The sequence below is a fragment of the Camelus dromedarius genome, chromosome 14 (genome assembly GCF_036321535.1).
Source record: "Camelus dromedarius isolate mCamDro1 chromosome 14, mCamDro1.pat, whole genome shotgun sequence".
Classification (NCBI taxonomy): Eukaryota; Metazoa; Chordata; class Mammalia; order Artiodactyla; family Camelidae; genus Camelus; species Camelus dromedarius.
In genome coordinates this window covers 63,057,403-63,083,835 of record NC_087449.1, presented here as the reverse complement: position 1 = coordinate 63,083,835, position 26,433 = coordinate 63,057,403, and the positions used below count along the sequence as shown (strand labels likewise).

Below are 26,433 nucleotides of genomic sequence, written 5' to 3'. Positions count from 1 at the left end.
GGCCCCCAATCTCCAGGATGGTCACTTCTTCTGAGTCTCTCCCACCCCCAACACACACACCCCTGGAAAGGAGCAGAAAGAACACACGGGAGGCAAAGGGACAGTCTAAAAAGGACAAACGCCGCCAGGGAGGCCAGCCGGCGCCGGAACGGGCGGCTCTGCCCCTCGCCTTCCCGCGCTGGGCGCAGACAGGAAGCGGTTGGAACCGGCTCCAGAATCTTGCAGGCGGGGGGCTGGGGGAGAGGTGCCCATGACCACCAGTCATCGGGTGGTGCCATCGGTCCCGCAGGCTGACCTCATTGCCCAGGCCCGCGGAGCCCTTCCTGGGGTCGCATTCCGCGCTGAAGAGCCCCTCTCCAAGGCCTTGGTTGGCGCCAACGTCTTTTTAGGAACCAAGGGTCTAATTTTAGTGTCCCGGCCTTCGACACCTTCTCGAAATAGCTCCCTGTTTTTCCCTCCTGTCCCTGCTCCTTCCTTTGAGAAGGTGAACCCCCTGCGTCCCCGTGACCTGGGCTGGTGAGCGGCGGACCACGGCCTTGGATGGGTCTTGCTGGAGGGACCAGTGTCTCCGCGGCGTGTTCCCCACGACCCGACCCAGGGGGCTCTCCTTGGGGGACGGCAGCTCAGCGCCCACCCTGCCAGGGGTCCCCCAGCAATAGCAGGGGTGGTCAGAGCTCACTCCCACCTCCTCCCTGTCTGTCTGCCATGCCCAGGCATGGCACACGCTCATGGGACCCAAATGCAGGTCCCCACCCTCCTGGAAATCCAGCCTGCCTGACCCCAGCCTCTACCTGTGGGAGTTACAGGTCAGTGGCACCTTGACCGAGGGGAGCCTCTATTTTCCATTTTGTACGTTCAGTGTCATTCTTGCATCAATGACAAGTTATTATACTTATTTTCTGAGCACTTTCTAGAATGCCAAATGCTTCTCACACGTGATTTCATTTAATCCTCTCAACCACCCTATGAGGTGGGGACCGGTTTTGTTTCCAAGGTGCAGAGCCGCCGAGGTAGAGAACTGAGACTTGAACTAGGAGATCTGACCCCCAGGCCCCTGCTTCACTGTCCATGTGGTGTCATAAACACCTCCTGGGATCCTCTCCACTGCCTTTGTCCTAGCCTCTTCCCCGGAGCACTCTACTCAGATTCCCCTAGGCTTCCTGAGTAAGCAAGTCCCCCAGAGAGGTCATCCGGACTGTGTGAAGTCACACAGCACACTAGTGGTAGATGAAGACCCAGCTCCAAAGTTCTAAGATCTAAGTGGCAAGAGGGGAGATTGTAGCTCAGGTGTGGGCTCCGTGCTTAGCCTGCGCGAGGTCCTGGGTTCAATCCCCAGTACCTCCGTTCAAAATAAATAAATAAATAAACCTAATTACCACCACCCCAAACCCGAGAAAACAAACAAACAAACAAACAAACAAGTAGCTTTCCTGGAAGGAAGCTGCAGCTCTCCTGAGAGAGGCAGCCCTGTGTCAGCCCACATTTAGACAAAAACGGTGGTCCCAGGAAACAGCCAAGCGTGGGCACCTGGACCTGAGAAATCTTGGCCAGCAGCCCTCTCCCTACCAGGTCCATGTACTCAGCAGCAGAAAAGCTTTCTAGAGGGCCACCAGCAGGCTGAGGGATTGGTAGCGGGGAAGCACAATTCAGCAGGCCCCCAGGCACACCACCTGTTAAGACCCAGAGTCCTGCCGGGAACTGGACACGTCACAAAGGAGAAAAGATCAGAGGGACTGAGAATAAAACACCTATAGGGACAGGATTCGGGGATTAACAGATAATATTACTATATATAAAATAGATAAACAACAAGGACCTACTGTATAGCACAGGGAACTATATTCAACTTCTCGTAATGAGGTATAATGGAAAAGAATCTGAAAAATATTTGTATCTATATGTATAATTGAATCGCTTTGCTGTACACCTGAAACTAACAATGTAAATCAACTACAGTTCAAAAAAAAAAAAAAAACTATAGGACCAGATGGGTACTGTAAGGAGCTGAGCAAGCCAGGTGCCAAACAGGACCTGACCCTTGATCTCGGTGTTGGAACGTAGCAGGGCCCACAGAGGGCTGTGGGGACCAGAAGAACCTTGTCTGAAGGGGCAGCTCAACAGGCCTGAGTGCTGCCCTGGGGGGGGGGTTACCTGTATCTTCAGATGCAGAAGTAAATTCAAAACCGTTAGTAACAATCTGATTTTTTAATCTTGGCCCCAAATTATTATTATGATTATTTTTATTTTTATTTTTTTTACTGCTGAGAGTTTCTAACAAAACATGTCTGCAGGCCATATCCAGCTAAAGGGGAGGGCTAGGGAGGCAGCATTTGCTGTGAGATTATGTTTTCCTTGTTCACAAAGCACATTGTATAATTGTCACCCCGACCCAGAGAGCAGACTGGGGACGTCGGCTGTGTCCATCTGACAGCTTAGGGAAACCAAGGCCCACATGAGTGAAACACTTGGAAATTGTCACACAGAGTGGCAGAGCAGGGACGTAAACTCAGGTCTCTCTGATTCCAAAGGGGTGAAGGCTGTGTGGTGAGGGAAGGGAAGGGGGTGGGGCTGCCTGTGGGAACAGGGCTCATTGTCTGCACTTTTGCACCTGGAGAGCTGACCCCACCCTGTTACGTGAACTCCCAGCTCCCTGCTCTCAGCACCCCAAGAAAAGCTAAGGATAGAGATAAGGTTTCTCTGAGGTGCTGATGGGACATGTGACATGAAGATTTTTGCAGCTCCAAGGACGCCCCCACCCACCCTGTCTGGCTGGAGGAATGCAGGCGAGAAGGTCAGGTGATGGACAGGGCGTCCGTGATGGACAGATTCCAGTGTCAATCCCAGGAGCTCTGGGCTGAGACCTGCCCCACTTTGCAGACACCTCCACACCTGTGGGTTTCCTGTGTCTCAGTCACCCTGGCTCCTCACCCTCGGAAGTGTCCTTACATCACTGGGGCTTTGCCTGCCTCTCGGGGTTCCACAGCCCTGAGATCCCAGATGCCTCCCATTGAACTCATCTGTTCCTTAAGGCAGGAGCAAACACGTTTGCGTGAACCCTGCCTTCAAGATGAGACGGCATTTCTGGTGAGACCCAAGAGCAGCTATTTGGGACCCCACCAGCTCAGCCCACTGATACGGGAGGACACAGCCAGGACACAAACTGCTTTGGGAACGAACACCGGTTTAGCAGTTTCCCTGGCTCTGGACCCCCACCACCGGTTTGCCAGCAGGGCCAGACCCAGCCTTTCCAAGGAAACTAAACTGAACTCTGGCCTCTAGGATTAGGTTTTTTTTTTTTTTTAATACTTGTTCTTTTATATATTTTAACTTCACATATTAACATTGTGCTATTTGTCTTGCCAGGCTTTTTCTAGAAAGCAATTCTTTTGAAGCATTTTCCCCCCAGCTTATTGTGAAAAAGCAAGAGTTATTGGAAAATCGGGCAATGCACCCAGTGGGGGCAGACAATCATGTGGCTGTTAGTGGGCTTGAGAAAGCCGTTTCTGGGACTTGCCTTGCCCTGCCCTCAGTTCTGTCTGACCAGGAGCCCAATTCTGTCCTTGCTCAGGGAACGGTGTAGAATGAGTAAGAGATACAGCCCCATGCTGGGCTCTGACTGCTGCCAGCGCCACCAACATGAGACCTTTGGGTGGAGAGGGGACCACCACTCACAGACCACCTATTATCATTTGGTGCTTTTGCATGCTGACCCATTGAACCCTGCTACTAACCTGAGCACTGGGCATTGTTGCCCCATTTTATGGATGAGTAAACTGAGCCTCAGAGAGATGAAGCAAATTCTCCACAGTCACCCGGCCCTTAGCAGGGATTTGAACTGAGGTCTATGTAACTGCAAGGTCTATGCCCTTTCAGAGGCACCGGCCATGACTCTCAGGGGGGACAGTGAGTTTGGCTCTGACTCCCGTGCAGCGGATCCCAGACCAGAAGGGAGATAGGCCCTCCTGTACTGTGTAGAAATACCTACACCAGGACTAAAATCTCTTATGAGAGCTTCCCTGCCTGGCCTGTTGGCCTTGGGCTGAGCCACTGTCCTGTCTTCCCCCATCTGGCCGGCCTGCTGCTTCCTAAAAGCGACGAGTGCCACCCAGATGAAGAGAGAGCCTTCAGCGCCACCTGCTGGAGGTACAGTAGCAGCACCTCCAGTGGTCCCTGCATCCGCAGAGCAGTGGTCATCCCTGGTCACTGGGTGGGAACACTGCGGGTGAGAGAAGATGGAGACCTGGGAGCAGGGCCAGGAGATTAGTCCTATACTTGACCCTAGAAACAGATGTGGGTATTCCTTCTACCAGAAACTTAGAAAGATGCACCTGGAGCTCAAAGTAGGAGCCTGACCTTGCAAGGATGGATGGATGGCTGGCTGGATGGATGAATGAAGGCATGTCAGCTACTGAAGGCCAGTCTAGGAGGAAGGCTGGCTAATTGCTGTAGCATGGAAACCAGACAATTTTCTGCAATTTTCTGAACAATGCCCTGGCTGTTTGAGTCCAGAGAGAAGATTGGAGCGGCCAGCTGGAGCCTCATGTCATCTCTATTTCTGATCAGCCTAAAATTTTCACAACAATCATGACCATTAATGAGCTTATGGCCACTGCCACTATCAATCTCCCCTATCTCCCTTCCCCCAGCCTAAGTGCCCACAGAGCTTCTACTGAGGGGAACCTGGGGTGACACTGGCCCCAGGAACCCAGGAGAAGCTGGCAGCGTGGCCCAGGGGCGGGAAAGGAGGAGGTCAAGGCTTTTCCCCCCAGCTAACATCTATCAAGTCTATCCTTTGTGCCAAATCCTGTGCCCACACACTACACACAAGGTCTCACTGACCACGGCTGTGACCAGTGAGGGAAGGGGTGGGGGACTCATATCCTGAGTGAGGCATCAGCATCCACAGCCCTCTGTCTAGATGGAGGTCCCCAGGACCCAGTCCTGCTGACCTCGTTCTGCTCTTCAGGCCACAAAGGGAGAAGCATGATGGAGTGGTTAAGTGGGCAGCCTCTGGAGCCAGACTGCCTGTCCCAGTCATCACTGATCAACAGTGTGACCTTGAGCAAGTTACTTTACCTCTCTGAACCTCACTTTCCCCATCTGTGATAGGGAGGTTGTAACAGCACCTACTCAGGGCTCCTGACCCCCTACCTGGCACAGCCAGTGTCACTTCTGACCGGTGACTGTCATATGGTTGTTATATTAATTTTTTTAACATCAAAAATGTCAAATATCATAAAAGTGGAAAAAACATTATGTAAGAACCCCCACAAAAAAAAAAAGAACCCCCACAAATCCATCACCATCATTCTGCCGAGTTTGTTTCACTTAATCCTTCGGTGTTGTCAAAGCACTTAGAAAATGTTCTTATGAAACAAACGTACGTAAGGTGGACAGCTTGATGGGTTTTTACAGTAAATCTCTGGGTTTATTTCTGGGCTCTGTTCTGTTCCACTGATCTATATATCTGTTTTTGTGCCAATACCATGCTGTTTTGATTATTGTAGCTCTGTAGTGTTGCCTGAAGTCTGGGAGGGTTATTCCTCCAGCTTTGTTTTGTTTTTTTCTTTTAAACTTTTTTTTATAGAGTTATAGTCATTTTACAATGTTGTGTCAAACCTCCAGCTTTGTTCTTTTTCTTCAGTATTGCTTCGGCAATTCTGGGTCTTTTGTGATTCCATATAAATTTTAGGATTATTTGTGCTAGTTTTTTGAAGAATGTCCTGGGTAATTTGACAGGGATCCCATTATACCTATAGATTGCTTTGGGTAGTATGGCCATTTTAACAATATTAGTACTTTCAATCCAACAGCATGGGATATGTTTGCATTTCTCTAAATCATCTTTAATTTCCTTTATTAGTGTTTCATAGTTCTCAGCATAAAAACCTTTCATCTCCTTGGTCAGGTTTACTCCTTAATGCAATTTTTAAAGTGATTTTTAAAAACTTTCTTTTTCTGATATTTCATTGTTAGTGTAAAGAAATGCAACAGATTTCTGTATGTTAATTTTGCATCCTGCTACCTTGCTGAATTTGTTTATCAGCTCTAGCAGTTTTTATGTGGAGTTGTTAGGGTTTTCTATATACAGTGTCATGTCATCTGCATATGGTGACAATTATACTCTTCTCTTCCAATTTGGATTCCTTTTTTTTTTTTTTGTCTCATTGCTATGCCTAGGATTGTCAATACTATGTTAAACAGAAGTGGTGAGAATGGACATCCTTGTCTTGTTCTAGATTTTAGCTGAAGGCTTTCAACTTTTTTTTTTTTTTAAGGCTTTCAGCTTTTCACCGTTGAGTTTTATGTTGGCTGTGGGTTTTATTATGTTGAGATGTGTTCCCTCTATGTCCAGTTTGGTAAGAATTTTATCATGAATGGATGTTGAATTTAATCAAATGCTTTTTCTGCATCTATGGAGGTGACTGTGTGATTTCTGTCCTTTCTTTTGTTGACATGGTGTCCTTCATATGCTCCTCCTGCTGCACCACCTCCTCTTTATGCCACCATCTCCTTAAGGAGCCACCTAGACTGTTTTCTCTCCTCACCTTCCACCCTTTCCCAGCCTGCCCCACCCCCACCCCGCACCCTAGGCCACTGTGTATTGCTTTCCGGCAGGCAAATACACTTTGACCAGAGTGGCTGTCCAATAGCGTTTCTCAACCCAGCCAGCATCACAATCACTTGGACGGCTTGTTAAAACCGAACTGCTGGGCCCCATTCCTAAGAGTTTCAGATTCAGTGGGTTTGGGAGTAGGGCCCAAGAATCTGTATCTCTAATTCGTACCTAGGTAAGACCAATCTGCTGGTCCAAGGACCACTGTATTAAAACACTAATCTGATCACGTTTTCTCTTTTAAAACTCTTCACTGCCTCCCGACTGCCCTCAAGGTAAATCCAAGCTTTTAGCTGGCACTGAAGTCCATCTGGTCACTTACCGTCTCAGCACCGTGTCCCCCTACATACAATACCCTCACCACCCTGCTCCTATGGTCCTTTAATGCCCTTTTTCTGCCCAGATGTCACCGAAAATCCTGTTATCAGTGCTCATCACACATACCTCGCTTCCCCCATCACACCGAGGGCTCCTTAAAGCTGAAATGTTAGGGTTACCGCTGTATCCCTAGAGTCCGGCGCAGGGTTTAAGGGCTCAATAAATATTTTGTTGGATAAATGAATGAAGATAATTATTTCAAGTTTTTAAATTTTTAGTTTAGTTTAGTTTATTCTATTTAAGCCCAAAAGAAATTTTTATTCGGAGTGCGAACAACAAAACAGGCTTTTTGTAGCTGGATCAGGCTCAGGTCTATAAACCCGCAAATCTGGCCTCTGCTCTGCCCCCTGGTGGTAGTTTCAGTCCCAGAACAAGAATGAATGAACTGTTTAAAGTATTTCCGGAAACCGCAGAGTGAGGCCTAAGGTCATTTACATATCCACAATGCATTGCGCCAGGACAATTTTTCGACTTATAAATGACTAGATTCTCCTGTTTCCTTTGAACTAATTTCTTCTAAAGTGATATGCTTCCACAGAATTTATCTGAAAAAAATATAGATGTGACCAGCTCTTTCGTGAAAACAGTAACCATTACTGTCTTAGGGGTAACCGTTACCCGAGGAATGCATGGCGTAGGTAACTGGTATACTCTGGTTTCTCTTCAGATCGCATAAATCTTTCGCCTTTTACTAAAGATTTCCGTGGAGAGGAACAATTCTGAGTTTTTGCCCAATTTTTTGAGGCCTTGCACTTGCAAGGCTAATTTACAGTGTTTAAAAATAGACTTAATTTTTCTTTTACGTATTTGGGTGGGTGTTTCGTGTTCGGAGTTGTCCGTCACGTATGAACGGTGGTAAAGCTGTTTTTTTTTTCAGTCGACGTTCTACAGTTATAGACCACTGGTTGCTAATTTCTGCGGTTATCGGATTTGCCGTGGGGTTTGGCAGCTTTTTGTTAAATATGGAGTTTCCTAGTTCTGAGGATTAGCATTTACTGTCAATTAAATATGAAACACTTTAGTTCTGAGGATGGTACTTACTGTAAATTTTGGTTGCTTTTTAAAGTGTAATTCATTACTTTTCCTATAGCGTGTTTATAAGTATCGATCTTTTTTTTTAGGAGGTAATCTTGCCTTAAAACTGAAACTGGGCCATCTGTTAGAAATATGAGTCAGAACACTCGAGAGGAAGTTAATTTTTTTTCAAACAATCCCATTGGCCAGAACTGAGTTTCCTGATCACACCCGGTGGCAAAGTAGTCTGGGAAATGTAGTCTTTCCTCTAGACAGCCATGAGCTTTGCGAGTTGTGTGGGGTCCTAGAAGGGAGAGTGGATCCTGGGGAAGAAAACTAGCAGTCTGCACCACAAAAGAAGGGAGGGAATCCATCTTCAAGTTCCCTCCTTGGGCTCCATTTCTCCGACTCCCAGGCTCCTCCCTGTGGCCATCTCTCCCATCCTTGCAGAGAACCCCTCAGAGGCTGGAACGGGGCTGTGGGATAACCCCCCTACCAACGCCCTTTTTGATGTTCTCTTGTTTTGGGAACCGTGACCCCAGGCTCAGGTCGGGGACAACTGCTCACAGTCCAGCCCAGCTCCACTGGGGAGGGTAACTTTATTTCCTTTCCACCAGGCAAGCCGCTGCTCTCATGACTAGGTCTGGTCATTGGGAACTACATACTCGTGGCCAGTGCTTTTTGGGCTCTGAAGGCTGGGTGTGTAAATAAAGCAGGGGTTTCTGCTTGTTTGTTGTTCACCTTTGGCAGAAACAACAAAACAACAACTCAATGTACCAAGCGCTCCAAGCACCCAGGTCACATTCTCTAAATACCATTCTCTATTGAAAGGAAGCAGGCTCTTTGGAGAAAGGGCAATCTTTGGCTCTTCGGAGCCTCTTCAAGTTGCTCTATTTCCTGGCTCATGGCTGCAATCAGCCATGCACTAATAGATTAGACATCAGCTGCTAATATCAGAGAAAGAGAGAGAGAAAACAAGATATTATATGCTTCCAGATGAAAGAGCACACTACACCCATGACATCACCTTGCCACGGAAAATCAAACTTGAATCTGATCAAGACTCTAGAGCTGACCACTGATTGACAGAAGAGCCCAGCACAGCAGAATTTGTCAGCAACACCACGGGACAAATGGGATCAGCAAAGTCCTGGCTGCAGGGAGCTCTTCGTGGCAGATCATCAGATTTCTTGGACAAATCAATTGCAAGAAAAAAGAAGAGGAGACAGAGAGAGAAAGGAAACCTATATGTTGAAAGAGACTTAAAATCAATCCATCTCACTGTGCAGAACTTGTTGGGATTCTGGTTTAAACAAACATTATTTTCAAATTTTATGACATTTATTTTTTATTTTATTTTATTTTTCCCCTGAATGGAGGCACTGGGGATTGAATCCAGACCTTGTCTGTGCATGCCGAGCACATGCTCTACCACTGAACTGTATCTCCCAAAATTTATTACATTTATGAGATAGCTTCATTTTTTTTTAAATTCCAAACGGATATTTGATATTAAGGAATTATTGAAGGTTTTTTGGGGGTATGATTGTCATATTGTGATTATGGGTTTTTTTAACCTCCTTATACTTCAGAAGTACATACAGAAATAGCTACAGGTGAAATGATATTATACCTTGGATTTCCTTCAAAATAATGAGTGCAAAAAAGAAAAATCCCCCCAAAAGACAAAAGCAAAAAAATGTTTGTTGTTGTTTATGAAAAAAATAATAAAATAATAATGTGAGTGAGAGAGAAGTGGTTGATGATTGTGGGACCCCATGATGGACACATGGAAGTTCTTTCTACTATTAGGTTTACTTTTGTATATGTTAATCACGATCCATAATTTTAAAATTATAAACATGTTTTAAAAACAAATTTGGGATTGGTAACATGTGGGCTTCTTAATTAATAGATTAAATATTGGGATCCGGTGGCAGATCTAATAATTTCAAAGTCACAATGAACATTGAGCAATATTTCAGGATGCCTGCCACAGCCAAGCATGTCATGAACACGTCTGTGATTCCTATTTGTGATAATGACGCAAATGCCAAAGTTAATCGTGGAAGGAAATGCTGAATTTCAGTTACAGGCTAAGGAAAATAAAGACGTTTTTCCGATCCCACTTCGCAGACCCCCTGAATTCTGTCCATGGACCCCAGGTTTGGAAGCCCTGATCTGCAAGCTCTTGCCTCCAGGAGCACAACACAGACGATCCCCCTTTGTGCGGGTGGGAGGTTTTGAATGTATCAAAGCATTTTCAAACACAGTCATTTATGCGTTGATGGTATAGTGGTGAGCATAGCTACCTTCCAAACACAGTCATTTATTTCCTGGTACCTCCTAACCATCTTAGGAAGTTGAAAAGTGTTATTAGATCCATTTTACAGGTGGGAAACTGATGTGTAAACATTTAACTCACTCGTTTGCAGTTACACAGTGATAATGACAGAGCTGGAGACCTAACCCAGGTCCCCTAACCCCCCAGCCCAACATCCAGCTCCCATTCCGGGAAATGCTGCTTAGTTGCCTTTTCTGGAAGTTTCATTTTGAGAGGAGCCACAGCCTTTCTCCTGAGCTCACCCGACTTCTGTTTGGTCATCTCTCTGGACACCCCCACTGCCCCCACCCGCAGTGGTCACATTGATTCCTATGGTGTTTGCAGTCAACCAGGAGCCCTGACTTCCAGCGCTCTCCTTCATATACTAGGAGAGGTGACAATTAACCTGCCAGTGGGAAAGAGGCAATCCTGCAAGGCCCTTAGTGACCTCCCTCCGATCTTTAGCAAGTCACTCTCTTTCGTGGTGTCTCAGTTTCTACTTTTGTAAAACAGGGTGATGAACTGTCCTCCTTGGTTTTTGAGGAAGCTGTAAGGATTGGCTAAAATTATCACGGTAACCCAGGGAGAGGAAGTGATGTTGTTGGAGCAAAGTGTGTTATAGCTCAGTTGTGACAGCAACCTGGATCCGGGCTAGAGACCAAGCAGCACTCGGAGGGTTGTAGAATTCAGGTTTATTACGCCAGCGGGCCCAGAGGATTTAACACTCCAAGCTCTGGACCCCCGTGCATAGGTTTACACAGGCTTGTATAGGCTGCCAGTCTACACTTTGCAACATCATATGCAAATAAGGTGTAACAAAAGTTGGCTAATTAGGAATGAGCTTTGTAGAAATGGACCAATCAGGAGTGACAGAAATGGACCAATCAGGAGTGACAGAAATGGACCAATCAGGAGTGAGCTCCATGCAAATGAAGTTCTATAAGTGGACCAATCAGGAGTTAGCTCAGAGAACCAATAGAATCTTAGGGGTAAGTTCCACTTTCCTAGAAGTAAGCCGTTTCAGAGGCAAAAAGCGAGATAATGCCACCAGGCCAGGGAACCAAATGGTGCTGGCAGGAGAGTAGTGACCCTGCCTGGGGGTCCTGCTGGTCTTTTTTATGGGACTTCCCACCTCAATGTGTCCATGGAAGGAATTATCACCTGCAATGTTATCATGGTCGTGAGTTAGCACCAGAGCCTACCTATCCCTTGCCTTTAGAGATCAATGACTTGGACCCGTAAACCCCAACTGTCTAAGCTTATCACCTACCTTCTTCCCTCCATGGATTCTATACACCAGACAAACTGAAGCATTACCATCCACTTGCCTTCCTAAACTTCCCCGTTTCTGTGCATTTACTCATGAGCAGTGCGCTGCCTGGATGGTCCTCTCCCATGCCTTAACCTAGGCATCACCCATCGTCCTCCCAGAAGTCTCGCCTTCAGACTGTGCATTCCACCAGGTCAGGGACTGTATCTGATCTCTTTCCAGTCAACATGATTCCTGATGGGATTTCGTCAAATACAGGGACCAAGAACCCCACATCCAGTAAGTGGGTTTGGAGGTAAGTACAGTTGACCTAATGTCCTGCACATCTCTTCAGAGGCTCTGCAAGCCTGCCCTGACCAGAGAGACTTCTGGATGAAAAAGTAACAACATTCTTGCCCAGAAGAAATTGGTGCTGCTTCTGGGCAAACAGGCAGGTGGCTATTTACAAAATGTGCCCCCCAGGACTCCGGTTAGTAATGAGAGCATCTAGTTTTGGAGCTGGCAGACCTGGGACACATCCCAGACTCTACAAGCTGTGTGACTTTGGCCCAGTGCCTTATCATCTCGGAGCCTCACTTTCCTCATCTGTAAAATGGGAATGAAACTCATCTTACAGGGTGTACTGGAGACCTATGCTTTGCTACCAACCATCTATTCCTCCTCCTTCCTCATAGGACTACCCCATATTCCTTTGGGGAACCGCTCATCTGCTATTATCCTCTGTTCAGTGGTTTGAGGTTGATCCAATGCGCAGCTCTGAGGAGGTGGCCTGCTGGCCTAACCTAATTAACATATCCCTGGTCACCCTGGTCATGGTGACTGGCTCAGGGATGGGCTGTCCAATCAGAGGTGAACCTCAGCACTTTGGGTAGGAACGTCAGGAATCAGACTCTGCTGGCCTCGTTAGGAGGGCATCGGGCTAATGATAACTGTGGCCATTTTGTTTCCACAAGGGTAATCAATCTGAGGGTGGAAGCCAGTCTACAGGAAACAGAGTTAAAAGATGGAGCCTGCTGAAATTTAGTCCTGGATCAAGCCATTTCTGAAGCTTCTCCTGGACTATACTGTTATTGAACTAGTACTTTTCCTTTTAAGCCAATTATAATTAAGTTTTCTGCCACTTGCACCCCACAAAAATCTTAACTGAAACACATGGATTGAATGACATAATGCCTACAAATGCAATTCAAGTATTCTTTAAACATCTCCCCTGTGCCAGGCATTGTGCTAGTCTCTGGCCATCCACGTACTGAATCAAATGATTTATTTGAAGCTCCCACTGGCCGATGTCCAGAGAGGTTCCCAGAAACCAGGATTGTCAGACTAGGTAGCTCATTCAAGATGAAGCTGTTCGCTCAGCCAGTGCCCAGCAGCTGAACTGAGCCTCCTTTCCGCAGGGAGAGCAACTGCCCCTCTGCAAGTGGGGTGATCCGCCCACTCACCAGACCCCTAAGCAGAGGGCAGAAGCTCAGAGTGCAGCTGCTTGTTGGGGGCGGGGGACTGAAAACAAGACCCCAAAGTGCAGGTGATCTTGTTCTTACGGGTTTTTTTTTTTTAAAAGTCAGGCAGCCTTTTGAGAATCTGAGGAAAGCTACAGAAACTTTCCTCATGGGAAAAAAAAAAAAAAGTACATGCATTTTGCAATTCCAGGGGTTCACAGTTCCCTTGAAGCCAGGTTACAGAATCTTGAGCAAGTAAAACAGCTCTAAGTTTTTTTTTTTTAATCTAGGATCCTGTGAATCTCTGTATTCTTGGCTTACTCTCACCCTTGAAAAATTCCATACCTCCACGTGAAGAATATGCCTGTCTAGTCTGTTTGGGCTCCTATACAACAGAATACCACAGAGAATCCAACTTCCTCCTGGAAAAATCCTTCAGAGGAGCCACGAGCCTCACGGTCAGTGTCTCAGTCTGAAGCTAGAGCTTGTGTGCAGGTAGTTTATTTAGGAAGAGATCCCAGGGGGACAGGAGAGGGACCCTGGGGGGAGGGTAAAGCAGAGGGAGGGAACCTGAATCAAGGTGCCTTCAGCACTGGGAACTGTGGGGGGCCTGATCTGAGGAGCTGTGTAGAATGTCTCCGACCTGTCCGCCCAGCGGAGGGAGCACTGGTCCACAGCTCCACCTCCCGTGGGAGTAGGGATGCCCCAAGCAGCGTTATCCTTGGCCTGCTTCCGGGCTCTGAGTGCAGAGCAGCTTCCTGAAGGTCACAGCCGCTGAGGGGCCAGGTGCTACTGGGAGCTCACACCTGCGCAGAGCTGGCGGTGGCAACCACGGCAGGAATCAAAGGTGGGCTGAGAGGGCGTGAGACGGGGCATGAGAGACGGAGGTACCTGGAGGTTTTCAGGGAGGGAGTACATTTCCAAACCAACCTTTCAGCTGTTGGGAAGTGCTGGGTAGTTAGCAATTAAATTTTCCATACCAGGTTTCTGCCCCTGAAAAGCAACTTGAGGGGGTGGGGAGGAGAGTATAGCTTAGTGGTAAAGCACTTGCTTAGCATGCACAAGGTCCTGGGTTCACTCCCCAGTTCCTCCATCTAAATTAATAAACCAAATTAACCTTGCCCTCCCGCCAAAAAATTTTGAAAAGAAAAAAATAAAAATAAAATAACCTAATTACCTCCACCCTTACAAACACACACACACGAAACAAACAAAAAAAGCGTTGGTTTAAAAACAAAAAAAAAAAAAGAAAAGCAGAGCCTCTTTGCTTGTCCAGCCAGCAAGGCCAAGAAGAAAGCTCCAGGGCATTACTGGACCGTGGGTGGTGGACCCACCAGCAATGGTGCCCACCTGGCTCCCAAATGAGGCCAGCACGCCCCTGGCACCGGTGGCTGCAGAGGCTCACAGAGAGGCTGGGCCGACAGCGAGCCCCAGTTTGCATCTCAGCCTGGGCTGCATGGCCTGGAGCAAATGATTCTGAGGTCGTGTCTTCACCTTCACCCTCAGATCTCAATATGAGATCTCAACCCTCAGCACTACCACCCCATCCTCGCATGGAGCCATGTGGATGTAAAACACCTAACATACACGCTCACTTAAACAAGACCTGTAATTCACAAATACTGTTCGGTCGGTATTTCCCTGGCATGTCCTTGGCTTCAGTATGACATTTCTGGGTGCCAACAACATGCCTGTTTCCGAGTCAAACAGAGCGAGCCAGAGCATGAAGTGTGCCTCCCGTTGTCACCCACCTTCCAGTTCAATGCAACGACTGGAGAGCCTGTCACACCCTAAACCACACCCCACTGGCCCCTGCCAGCCAGTGCCCTCTGGCCCAAAGTGGGACGCATTTCTTTGCTCTGCACCCTCCAGAGCATGTGTGGAAGGGGTGTGCGTGGGACAGAAGCGGCTGGAAAAGCAGGGCCACTCGGAGGAAAGCCTGAGACACTGGTTTACTTTCTCTCCCAGCCCTGCTGTGGGCTGGACACTCAGCATCTCGGCTTGCAAACCAGGCTTCCTGGTGAGTCAGAAGCTTAAAATACCCATCTGGGAAGCCAGGGAAACCACGACACTGAGGGTGACGATCCCCAAGGTGGACTGCATGTCCAGCCTGGCCCCTCTTAGTTCCATTCTCCCCACAAAGACAGAAGTCGGTCCTTAGTTTTGGGAACCAGCAGGAGGCCCACTCAGGGTTCTCTCCTGTCCCCACCGCGTCCTATTGCAAGCAAAGTGGGGCAGGCAACTCTCGGCTCTTCAGGGCAGGTAGCGGGAGAGGCACCCCAGCAGGCAGGGGACCAAGGTGATGCTGTTCACCCAGCCAAGCCCCCAGGTGAGCAGCACAGGGGCCACCTCCACATCATCTGAGTGGACTCCTCTGAAGAGAAGACATGGGAAAAGAACTGTCATCACGGTGGGGTGGGGTGGCTGGACCTTGGGCTTGACTCTACCCCAAAGTCTGTGACAGAGGAAGGTCTGATGTCTCCAGAGGTTTCAACCACACACAAACTGGTCATGGAAATTTGAAAGAGATTTATTTAAAAACAGAACAACAAAAAAGCTTTGGTATTTCAAAATCCAACAATGATCAATCACTAGAAAGTTAAACACTTCCCCTGAAGCCCAGAAGTACAAAACCACAGATCTCCATAGGCTCAGGATAAGAAAGAGACAATGTGCAAACCGGAGGGTCGCCCACCCAGGCCCACCCCTCCACGCAGGCGGCGCAGGCCTCCAAACCTTCCGAGGGGCCGCAGATCGAGCATCACCACCAAGATTCACTGTCTGGAGTGGATGCAAAAGCCATCCAGCAAAACCTTAACAATAAATTAAAAATTCAGTCAAGAAAGAACACATTAAATTAGGAAAAGGACACAATTTTTCCTAGACAAGAGTCTTTCCAAAAGAGGGGCCATTTCCTGGGACAGAAGAAAAGGGGGAAGGTAGAAGGAGTGAGTTCAATTTCAAGTATTTTCCATATAGGTTCATTTTATTGAGTCGAAAGCTTACAAAAAGTCCACCGGCCCCTCCCCTCCCGCTCCCCGATGCAAACTCCTGAGCATCCACACGCGCTTCTGCGTCACTGGTGTCCCCCAACAAGGCACAAAAGGCTGGGTGCTTTCAAAGGATCCCTTGTTCACAGCAGGACTTTCAGTGCTGGGTGTCTTGTGCAAACGGCGACTGAAAGCAGGACTGGTGGTTCACTCAGACACTGGGATCTTCCTGTTCAAGTGACAAGACAGGTTGTTACTGCTCACGCCAACCCTGGTGGACAGCTACCGAAAAGTTTAAGGGAAATGGGCAGTGGAGACACCCTGGTGGCACCCTACCCAGGTTCTTATCTGGCCTGGCTGACAGCACCTGGCCTAGAGACGTGCTGGAGCTGCGAAGGACTCAGGGGCCCCAGCACCTCCTCAGGTGGGTGCGGGGAGCTCACGGACTCTGCTCTGGCGAGACCAGGCTCAAGCCTGAGTAAAGCGGGGGGCATGAGTTCACTGGGGCAGGACCCGGGAAGACAGTGTGGCTTGTGCCCCAGGTAAGGCGGGTCCAAGGGCGGATGGGGATAAGCCTGATTAAGAGCAGAGAAGCCCACCAAGCAGCAGGGAAAAGCAGCCCATTGGCTGAACAGAGGCTGCCGGACCCTCGTGATGCAAATGTAGCCCCTGTTCCATGCTGGTCGCCCAGGAAGGCCGCCTGCACATGCCTTTGTGATCTGATTTTCCATGCTCCTCAAGCTTCAGGAGCTCAGACCTGCCTCTGGCCCTTCTCCCACTCCCTCAAGTCAAGTGCCACTTACTTCTCCAAGTCCTGGTCTCGAGCCAGAAACTAGAAACCAGATGCCACAGAGCCCCCTCCGCAGAGTGTGGAGGTGCTGCTGGCTCTTTAAAAACTGGGAGCAGAGAGCTGGCGCTGTGGAGCGCCCCCACCTCACTACAGAGGAGGCCAGGGGACCAGCTCAGCCCCTCGGAAGTGCTTTCTCCCAGGACTGCCCACGACTCCCTCCTGTCCTCTCCCCAGGAGGCCCTGCAGTGGGACAGCCCAGAAGACCAGGTGGCAGGCAGAGCAAGCAGCCTCCCCTGGGACATCACTCCTGAGCCCCAAAATGTGTTACAGATAAGAGTCCCACAGCGACCCCAGTCAAAACCATGGCTTCCTGGGGGCCACGGTGTCTCAAGAAACGGGAGGAGAATGATCTTGTCCTGGCAGATGAGACGACAGCCTCGGGCCAGACCACGGCGAGGGACTGACCTCTGTCTGAACCGCAGTAAATCGGCTCTCAGGTGGGGGCGGGGCCCCACCGGCAGTTCAGGTGGAGGCTTCAGGTCAATCTAGGGTTTGCTGCAGTTATTTTTAACTGCTGGGGGTGGGTGGCGATTGGAGGACAGGACTGCCCGCGTCCCTGGGAGGCCGGCAGGCTTGGCTGTTCACACCTGGATTCCGCAGCAGTCCCTTTCTACAGTCTCCTCTTGGAAGTCACTTTTTAATGTCCTCTCAAAACCACCCACTCCTCTCTCTGTGCTGAGGACACAGGCACAGAAAGACACCCCACTACTCCCTGGCCTCGCCCCCTGGCTCGGGGCGGGGCGCAGCCAGGCCCCGGCCTATACCTTGCTCCGGAAGAGAGGCTTGGCGCCGGGCCCGCAGTACTCGTTGTAGATGAGCTTGAAGAGGAAGAGGTGGAACAGGGTGATGAGGGAGGCCACGCTGAACCAGAACAGGAAGGGCAGCCCGGGGTCCTGCTGGGCCATGTGCTCGTCGTGGGCCAAGATGGCCTTGAGGTGCAGCGTGTGCCGCAGGTCCTGCAGGTGCGTGAGGTCGGTGGAGATGTAGAGCAGCGGCGTGATGGGCTGCGTCACCATGACCGGGAAGGTGTGGCCCTGGGGCGCCGAGGTCAGCTCCACGGGCTCGTCCAGGCAGCCCGCCTCGCAGGCGTAGATCTTGACGAGCTGGCCGCGGGACTCCACGGACACGTGCAGGTACGGCTTGCCCTCGGTGTCCGCCAGCACGGCCAGGTCGATGTGGTCGTTCTTGTAGCGGATGCCGCGCAAGGCGTAGCTGTTGTGCAGCACGTCGGGGTCGGCCTGGAACTGCAGGTGGTTCTCCGTGAACTGCAGGCCGCCGAAGCTGAGCACCATGCCCTGCAGGATGCCCGGGGCGCCTGCCCTCACCAGCCCCTTGCAGCCACGCTTCTGCAGGGTCAGCTTCCACAGGTCCCAGAGCTGCAGGATCTGCTGCACGGAGGACAGGCGGCCCGGCCAGAGGTTCTCGGCGTGCATGGTGGCGTGGCCACTGAAGCAGTGGTCTTCATAGTTGAGCGTTGACTCCAGCTGGTCCCGCTCCCGGTGGCTCAGGTCGGGGCTGAGCAGCGGGGCCGGGGAGCAGGAGAGCATGTAGTACAATGTCAGGTTCACGGTGAGGCCGGACGGGGTATGGGCATCCGTGATCTTCTTCATTTCTACACCTGTAACACACAAAGGTGGCATGTTAAGGAGGGATGGCACGCTGGAGACCACGAGCGTGAGAGACGTGAAGCTTTTGTCCCGAGGGCTGAAAACAGCAGTTCCAGTCTCCCAGGAGTACACGGAAGTCATCCTGCCTGGCCTCCTCACGTGACCACCTTGAGCCCTGGGGGCCTGAAACGGAAAATTCTGTTAAAAGGCAGTGGGGTCTTCAGCCAGAGCGCAGAACAGACTTAGCTAGCTCTACGGCACCAAATAAAAAGCCCAGTCCCCCCAATGCTGAACTGTCATCAATCATGGGCCAGTCGTGGGTTGCTTCTCTCTCTCAGGGCCTATAGCTTTAAATAAATTCTGAACACAGGAGCTCCCAAATTTGTATTAACTCTAGACTCAAAGAGCTGACCGCCCGCCTGGTGTCTCTACCGGGATGTCTGACAGTCATTCTGAACCTGACACGGCCTGAATTCTTCCAGCCCCACACCAGTCCTTCCCTAACTTGTCTCCAGACACCTGCTCAAGCCCTCCCCTCAAATCCAGGAGTCACTCTCAAGTTCTCACTCCCTACAGCTGGTCCACGGAAAGCCCAGGTGGCTCCAGCTCCAAAAGTATCAGAAGCATCCACTTCTGTCTCCACGGTCACAACTGTGGTCCCAGCCGCCCCCTTCCACCAGGGCTCCTGCAAAAACCTCTCATCTGGGCTCCACACTCCACTTTTGCCCCCTGTACTGTCCATACTCTGTATAGCAGCCAGCGGGAGCCTGAAAAATGTGCACTGGGTAGTGTCTCAACTTTGCTCTCCACCCCACTTAAAATGAAATTCACCGTCCTCACCCAGGTCCACAAAGGCTCTTTAGGATCTGGTTCCCGCCCTCCTCCCCTTGTTCACCACCTGCCAGCCACGCTGGCCGCTCTACCAAACCGGTCCTGCTGCCCTGCTGGCTTCCTTCTACATCATCACATGGCGCTTCCTCCAGCCTTTCAGGCCTCAGCTTCCGTGTGTCCTCCTCAGAGAGGCCTCCCTGACAACTGGAGCTGCACAGGCCCCACCCTCCCGCAATCCTATCCCACCCCCACTGCAGTCACCCTCGATCACATATTTTTATCTTTTCTCCCTACAACTTTTTATTCTGAAAGGCAATCTTGCTTTTTTATTCAAATTTCCACTTTTCTCATACCTGTCTTCCTCCCAACCAGAATTTAAGAATCCTGAGAACAGGAACTCTGTCCTAACCATTTCCACATCTCCCACATGGAGAACCACCTCTGGCAGAAGCATTTGATATATACTTGTTGAATAAATGAAATATAAGGATGCAGATAACTAGAACTCTGAAAAACAAAACCTCTCAATCTCTCTCTCATCTAGACTAGGACTTTCTTTTCTTCAGCAGTCAGTGAAGAAGTTTTCATCTGACAGGTGTGTTCCACCTGCTGAAGGGATTCCACTACCTCCCCGTGAAAAAGCTGCAGCCCCGACAGCTGGGCCATACCTCAGCCTAGCGGGAGTCATGTCTAGAAGCCCATGCCTGTCAACAGCCAAACTGTGGGGAACTGAGGAAAGAATCCCCGGATGGGCCAGGCCTCTGGTTTATCCTTTATGAACTGACCCCCAAACCCACTCTGCTCAAATGGGGCCTCGTCTACAAGAACAAATAACAATAAAACCTGCCCTTTACGCTTGTCTTTCATTAAAACCTCATAAAAGCCCTCTGAGGTAGGTGCTACTGTTATTACTGAACACAAGCCCAGAGAGACTAGGCGACTGGTCCAAGGTGACACAGATACTACGTGGTGGAGCAGAGAGTCGGCCCCAAATCAAACGCCAAGTCCAAGTTTGAACCACCCTAGTGTCACTTCTGCAGACTTTGGAAGGGCATCTCCAGGGTGGACCGTGTTCACGGTGTTGCAAGGTGTGGATGGTGGACCAAACACTTGCCAGACCTCACCTGGGCTGAAGAGCTGAGCCCAGAGGCGCTGGTGGTCCTGAAGCAGCTCAGCCGCCGGCATCTCCAAGAGCTCCAGCATTTCCTTCCGTGCCAAGTCCTGGAGCACTTTGAGCTCCTTGGCTGCTTTGCTTTTGAGCACCTGGGGGTTAACAGGGCCTGAGACGTGCACCACCCACAGCACAGTCTCATCCAGCTGCGTCTTGGGAGCCACTTGGAGACGGTTCACCAGCTTCTTGGCAGCCACCACCACCAGGTGCACCAGCCCCGTGGGAGAAGGCGGGGACCGCCCCGAGTAGAGGAGGAACTGATGGTCTCCGACCTTCTCCAGGGTGCTGGTGAAGGCCCTGGGGAGTGGGCCGGCAGTGGGCCCCACAGTCTGCAGCGCGGCCACGCGCTCCGTGGGGTTGTTGAGCTGGACGCGCTGCAGATAGACGTGGGGTCGGCCCCGGTGGGCCAGAAAGTCCTCTTGAAGCAGCACGCAGTCTCGGCCAGATCCTGTGACAAGGCCGGAGGCGGAGGCGGGGCCGGCGCCCGCGGCCGCAGGGCCGGAACCCGGGGTCCCGAGCTGCAGGCAACGCACCCGCCGCAGCAGCCCTTCCCGCAGCAGCAACACTGACTCTCCGGCTTCGGAAAGCGCGCTTAGCGGGCGCAGCTGCACGAAGGGCACGAAGTCCGGCGCCACGGCGGGCTCCCGCTCCCCAGGGGTCACCCACAGCTGGTTGGCGACCACGTCCAGGGCCAGGAAGCCGTTGGCCACCAGGGCTGGCACTCCAGGGCCCAGCGGTACAGCCTCGCCCCGCTCCCGCAGGCCGCGCCAGGCGCGGGTGGCCGCCTCCAGACAGGCCGAGGGCTCAGCAGCGCCCGGCTCGCTGCGGGGCCAGGGCAGCAGCTGCAGGCCGCCCGCTGCCCGCCGCGCCCCGGAGCCAGCGTACCACAGAAGCAGCACCAGGAGCCCGAGGAGGCAGAGTAGGCGGCGGGCCCAGCTGCTCGATAGCAGTCCCGGCAGCCCCTTAAGCCGCTGCTGCAGCCACATCGGGCCGCCAGGCGCGGGAGCGGCGCGGGGGGGGCCGCCGGGCCCGCCGCCCAGCCCACCGGCCCAGCCGCCCGCGCCTCACTCCCCGGCCCGCACCGCCGCGACCACCCCGGCGCCCGTCACAGCCGCCGCAGCAGCCGCCACTGCTGCTTCCTCCTCCTTCTCGGTTGCCTCCGGCCGTCAAACGACACCGGCCGTCAAGCGCCGCCGACTCTTTTGCGACAGATGGAAAAGGGGAGGGCGGCGGGAGGGGAGAAGGGCGGGCCCGAGACAAGAAGGCGGGGCCACAGCGAGGAAGGGGCGGGCGCCGCCGGGGGTTGGGCCACCAGTTCTCAGGCCTACAGGGTAAAGTCCGAAAGAAGAGAAGGGTCTGGGGAGAACTGGAAGCATCCAACTCATGGAGAAAAAAGAAAAAAGAAAGACACCAAGCCAGCCAAACCGAACACGTGTTGGGCCCCGTTTGCTACTGATGGATTCAACAGCCCTAAGATTTTTTTTTAATAATAAAGAAAAATCTTTTTTCTGTAAAAATGATCCTCGCTGCAGAGCAAAGCAAAGCAAACCAAACCAAACAGAACAACCAAACAAAAAACCAAAACCAAACCAAACAAACGAAAGAACCTTAGCACTAAATAGTACAAGAAAGAAAGAAAGGAGAGTAACTGCTGTAAACCAGGCTTGTGAGGATATATTTCGCTGACAACTCTTCCAGACCTGGCTGGCTGCATGTACAGTGTATCGGCCACAAATCAGAACTGTCCATTCCTCTACCACACCAAGTTGTCTACTTGAAGTCAACTCTGAGTTTTAACTTATTAAATAACATAAAATACTAGAGTCCCTTACTTTGAAATGCCTTTAAATTGTGAATTATCCATGCAAAGGAGAAATTTTGTTTTGTTTCTGGGGAAAAAATTCAATATGAGCACAGGGGCGGACAATGGGGTGATTGTTCCCACTTTGGTTTCAGGACATTCCAAAGCCAGACAGTGCTTCCCAGTTCTTAAAAATTAAGCAGTCATTTCAGGTGGCTTCTTGTGGGCTGTAGGCAGACACAGAGGTATTTGCCAACTTCTATGGCCAGCACCCTAAGAGAAGGTACCTGTCCAGGTGATCCTACTTTTTTTTTAAAGGTCATTATCAAAACATAACCACAGAATTCTTAATTCCCACCAGGAGTTCACAAACCCCACAGAATATGTTCATGGATGCACAGGAATCCATGACCTACAACTAGAGAGAGGGGATCCATCCAAGCCCCTCAGGGAGGCAAAGAACTTGGAGGAACAGTGAGGTGACAGCAAAGGACTGAACCACGCTTGATCCCTCCTGAAAAATGGGGACGACCACATAAGTGCAGGCAAAGCAAGCAAGGTGCATGACATGGTGTAAGTGTGCAGTAAGTGTAAACCTACATAATTATTTTTGCTCTTACACACATCCGTGTGATAGACATATACCTTGACTCATTTTTGTGAATGTTTCTGGGGGAGCAATTCCTGGAAGTAGATTCCTAGGTCAAAGAGAAGGTTCATTATTGGTACCCTTAATGCCTTTATCACTCTCAAACACCCTAGGGGGAGGGAATCACAGCCAAGGGTTAGCAATATAGCCACAACAAAGCCAAGAGGGCCAGAGTAAGGATCCTGGTAGGGAGGGTATAGCTCAGTGGTAGAGCACATGCTTAGCATGCACAAGGTCCCAGGTTCAATCCCCAGTACCTCCATTAAAAAATAATAACAATAAATAAACCTAGTTACCTAACTCCCCCCCCCCAAAACACACACACACACACACACACACACACACACACACACACACACACACACACACAAATGGGGTTGGGTAAAGCTCAGTGGTAAAGCACATGCTTAGCATGCACGAGGTCCCGGGTTCAATCCCCAGTACCTCCATTAGTAAGGACCCAGCATCAGATTGCCTGTTTGAATCTTGGCCTCACCCCTTGCTAGCAAGTCAACTAACTTCCCTGGGCTTCAGTTTTTCCATCCATAAAATAGGGATCACAAGACAGAGTAGGATTGCTCTGAGACTTAGGTTGGACAAACAAGTTAAACATTTAGCATACTGCCTGGCTTAAAATAACCATTCTTTATTTAATTTATTTCTACTTGGAAACAGGAAATACATGTTCATGATACAAAATGCAAAATATACAAAAGAGTGAAGAGTGACCATGAAACCTTCCTCTTTCCTGGGGCCCCAGCCAGTCAGTTCCTCTTCCTTGATGGAACCACTGCCTCCTGTTCTTTGGCTACTCTGCCAGAAATTCTGTTCACTTACAGATATATAGACATATATCAGTATTTTTCCCTTCACAGAAATTATAGCATATGATGTACACATGCATATTACTTTTTTTATTTAAGGGAACAGCTTGGAAATTCTATTATTATCATCATCATCGTTATCGTTATTAAAGAGGCTTGGTGCCAGTGGGACTAGTTGATGGGTATAAAGGGGAGGAGGCTGCACAGAATGTGGCTGTTTGCTGAGGCCTTGGCTCTTCCTCGGGTCAAGAAAGAAAATGGTAAAAATGGATAAAAGCAGAGAGTGAAAGGGAGAGAATCTCCTTGGGGCACCAGACAACTGCCCTCCAGCCTAGCTATCCTTCCTTTACCTTCCCAGAAAAGCAGAGTCCTGTTCCTTTAACTGTGCACAACACGTGCAGCACGTACCAGGAGTAACATCTGGGCGGCAGCCATTGCTAGTGAAAGAGACTGCCCCTCCTTTTGGATGAAGCTTGGACAGAGTTCAAGTTCCAGGGATTTGAAGAGAGCGGGGAATGGATACCGAAGTAGTGCTGGCAGGCTTCACCAGGGTGAATCCTTTCTCCAGGGAAGGCCAGCAGCCTCCAAGATTGATTCCTCCTCCTGATTTGCAATGACTGTGGGAACCCCACTGCCCAAGGATATTTTTCTGCCCATAGTACCTCACCATCGAGGTTCTCCTCCAGCTCCAGTAAATGGGAAGTTAGAGCCTGGTTCCAAAGCTAACTCCCTTACTGTGGTCCCACATTAGCTGTGTGACCTTGAGCAGGTTGCTTTACGTCTCTGAGCCCGTTTCCTCATTTCGCAGACAGGGGCAATACTGCCTGACTTGCAGGGCTGCTGGGAACATGGCATGAGCCAGAGCTTTGAAAACTGAGCCAGGCAACTGATACTCATTCTCCTTCCCTCTGCTTATCCCTCCATTTCCTCCCTGAAGGAGTTGGAATTTCAGTCTGCATCCTCCTGAGTTCAAAAACATCCGGTGGATTCTGGCACCGAGTCCTGTCCCCAGCTGTAGAAACTCCTCGTCCTGGGTCCCAGGCCCCAGAGTGGTAGAGGCCCTGCACTCACGCCTCTTCCTTTTACTTGCCTTGTGAACTTGAGCTTGCTGCTAGGTCCCCGGGGCCTCACTTCTACCATCTTTACAGTGAGTAAATCTCTGTACAATGAGATGATCTCCCAGGTTCCCACATATCTTCTAAAAAGAACATGTGTTGGCTTTGTTTGGATTGTACAAATAATACATATTCATTTTAAAGTGATTCTAAAAACAAGGAAAAATATAAATAAGAAAATAAAAACCATCTGGCAATTGTATATGTATATGTATGTATGTATGTATGTATGTATGTATATGTATTATAAAAATATAATCACACAAGCTGGAAATAATCGCTGTAAAAATTTGATGCCACTTTCTTTTAGCATTGTCTCTATGCACTGTATCTTTAAGGGTATGTTTTTGCTGAGTGGGGTCATACTGTATATAGTGCTTTTTCCACTTAATATCATTTCACTAGTGCATTTCTCTTGCTGAAGAAGCCTTACAGTACTGTGGACTTCTCTCTTCCCCCTCACCTAGCATGGCCTGCTTTACATGGTTCATTGATGTCCGTGACATTTCTTCTCCCTCTCCCCTTTCCCCCTGGGGGAGGGGAACCCCCTGTCCACTCAGGGTTGCACCCACTACCCATGCCTTTGGAGCCTAACCTGCTGGAAAGAGGCTTCCCCAACTCTGTCTGAGGGTCTCTTTCAAGGAAAGGAGTTGTGTTTTTGTTTTTTTGTTTTTTTCCCCCCAGAGATGGCTGTCTCCAGCTAACACCTGCTCCAGGAGACTTTGGGGATTTTTTTTTTTTCTAATTGAAGTATAGTTGATTTACAACGCTGTGTTAGTTTCACTTGTACAGCAAAGTGATTCAGTTTCACATATATATGTATACATATTCTTTTTCAGATTATTTTCCGTTATAGGTTATTACAAGATATTGATGTTTTGGGGGCTTTGAAGACCCACATCTATGAAGAGACCCTAAACAATTTCTTTTCTTTTCTTCATTCATTCATTCATTCATTCATTCACTCACTCACCAATGCGACCTCAGAAATAAGACCTTCTTTGGCTCAGAGATTCCTTTTACCTCCCAGGGACAAAAAGGCAGATTAAGTGAGTCCTTTTTTGCCGCATGGTGATGCGCCTTCTGCACTTCCAGCAGCCAGGACGGTCTCGGCAGAGGTGTGGACGCCTCTGAACACTTTCCTCCCGGGCCTTGCCCACTCCAGGCTCAGACCCTCACGCCCACGTCGTTGGGGAAGGACTAATGAAATCTTAAGCCCTGAGATTTGCTGAGGGCTTATCTCGGAGCTGTTCTAAGTGCACTACAGGTAACTATGTCATTAACCCGTGCAAGAACCAATAAAGAGAGGTTGGTATAATCCTTACTTTTGCAGCGAGGAAACTGAGGCTAACGTTTATTGATAACCATCAAACCTTGGCGCGGAGTCTAGGGTCTAGAAATTGTTGCCTCGCTCCCGTCTCCCTTCCTTTTCCAGGTCGGGATGAAGCCCCCTTAAGAAGGGAGGGGGAGAAGGCGGCGGCGGAGGGACCCGGGAGCCGCAGGCACAGGCCGAAGGGAGCTGCCTGGACTCGGGAGGCCGCGGTTCGGGCAAGTC

At 49.9% G+C, this 26,433-nt stretch overlaps 1 protein-coding gene and 1 non-coding gene across 2 annotated transcripts; one reads left to right on the top strand and one right to left on the bottom strand.

Annotated features, from left to right (window-relative positions):
* Positions 1-7,641: 7,641 nt before the first annotated feature.
* On the top strand, positions 7,642-7,757 carry LOC116156994 (U5 spliceosomal RNA). The gene has a single exon (XR_004140959.1). It is a non-coding gene; the product is annotated as a U5 spliceosomal RNA (small nuclear RNA).
* A 7,792-nt stretch (positions 7,758-15,549) lies between these two features.
* KIAA2013 (KIAA2013 ortholog) lies at positions 15,550-21,636 on the bottom strand. Its single transcript, XM_011000852.3, has 3 exons — positions 20,443-21,636; positions 17,645-18,498; positions 15,550-16,259 (listed from the first exon to the last, which is right to left on the bottom strand). The coding sequence occupies exons 1-3, from the start codon at positions 21,473-21,475 to the stop codon at positions 16,242-16,244; spliced, it is 1,905 nt and encodes a 634-aa protein (XP_010999154.3). The 5' UTR covers positions 21,476-21,636; the 3' UTR covers positions 15,550-16,241.
* Between the last annotated feature and the right edge of the window lie 4,797 nt (positions 21,637-26,433).

What these genes read in the sequence shown, in the direction of transcription:
- KIAA2013 (XM_011000852.3), bottom strand. Translation starts at nt 21,475, where the DNA reads ATGTGGCTGCAGCAGCGGCTTAAGGGGCTGCCGGGACTGCTATCGAGC. An exon ending in GGCTCAGCTCTTCAGCCCAG is followed by an intron (nt 18,499 to 20,442) that starts GTGAGGTCTGGC and finishes TGTGTGTTACAG; the next exon opens with GTGTAGAAATGAAGAAGATC.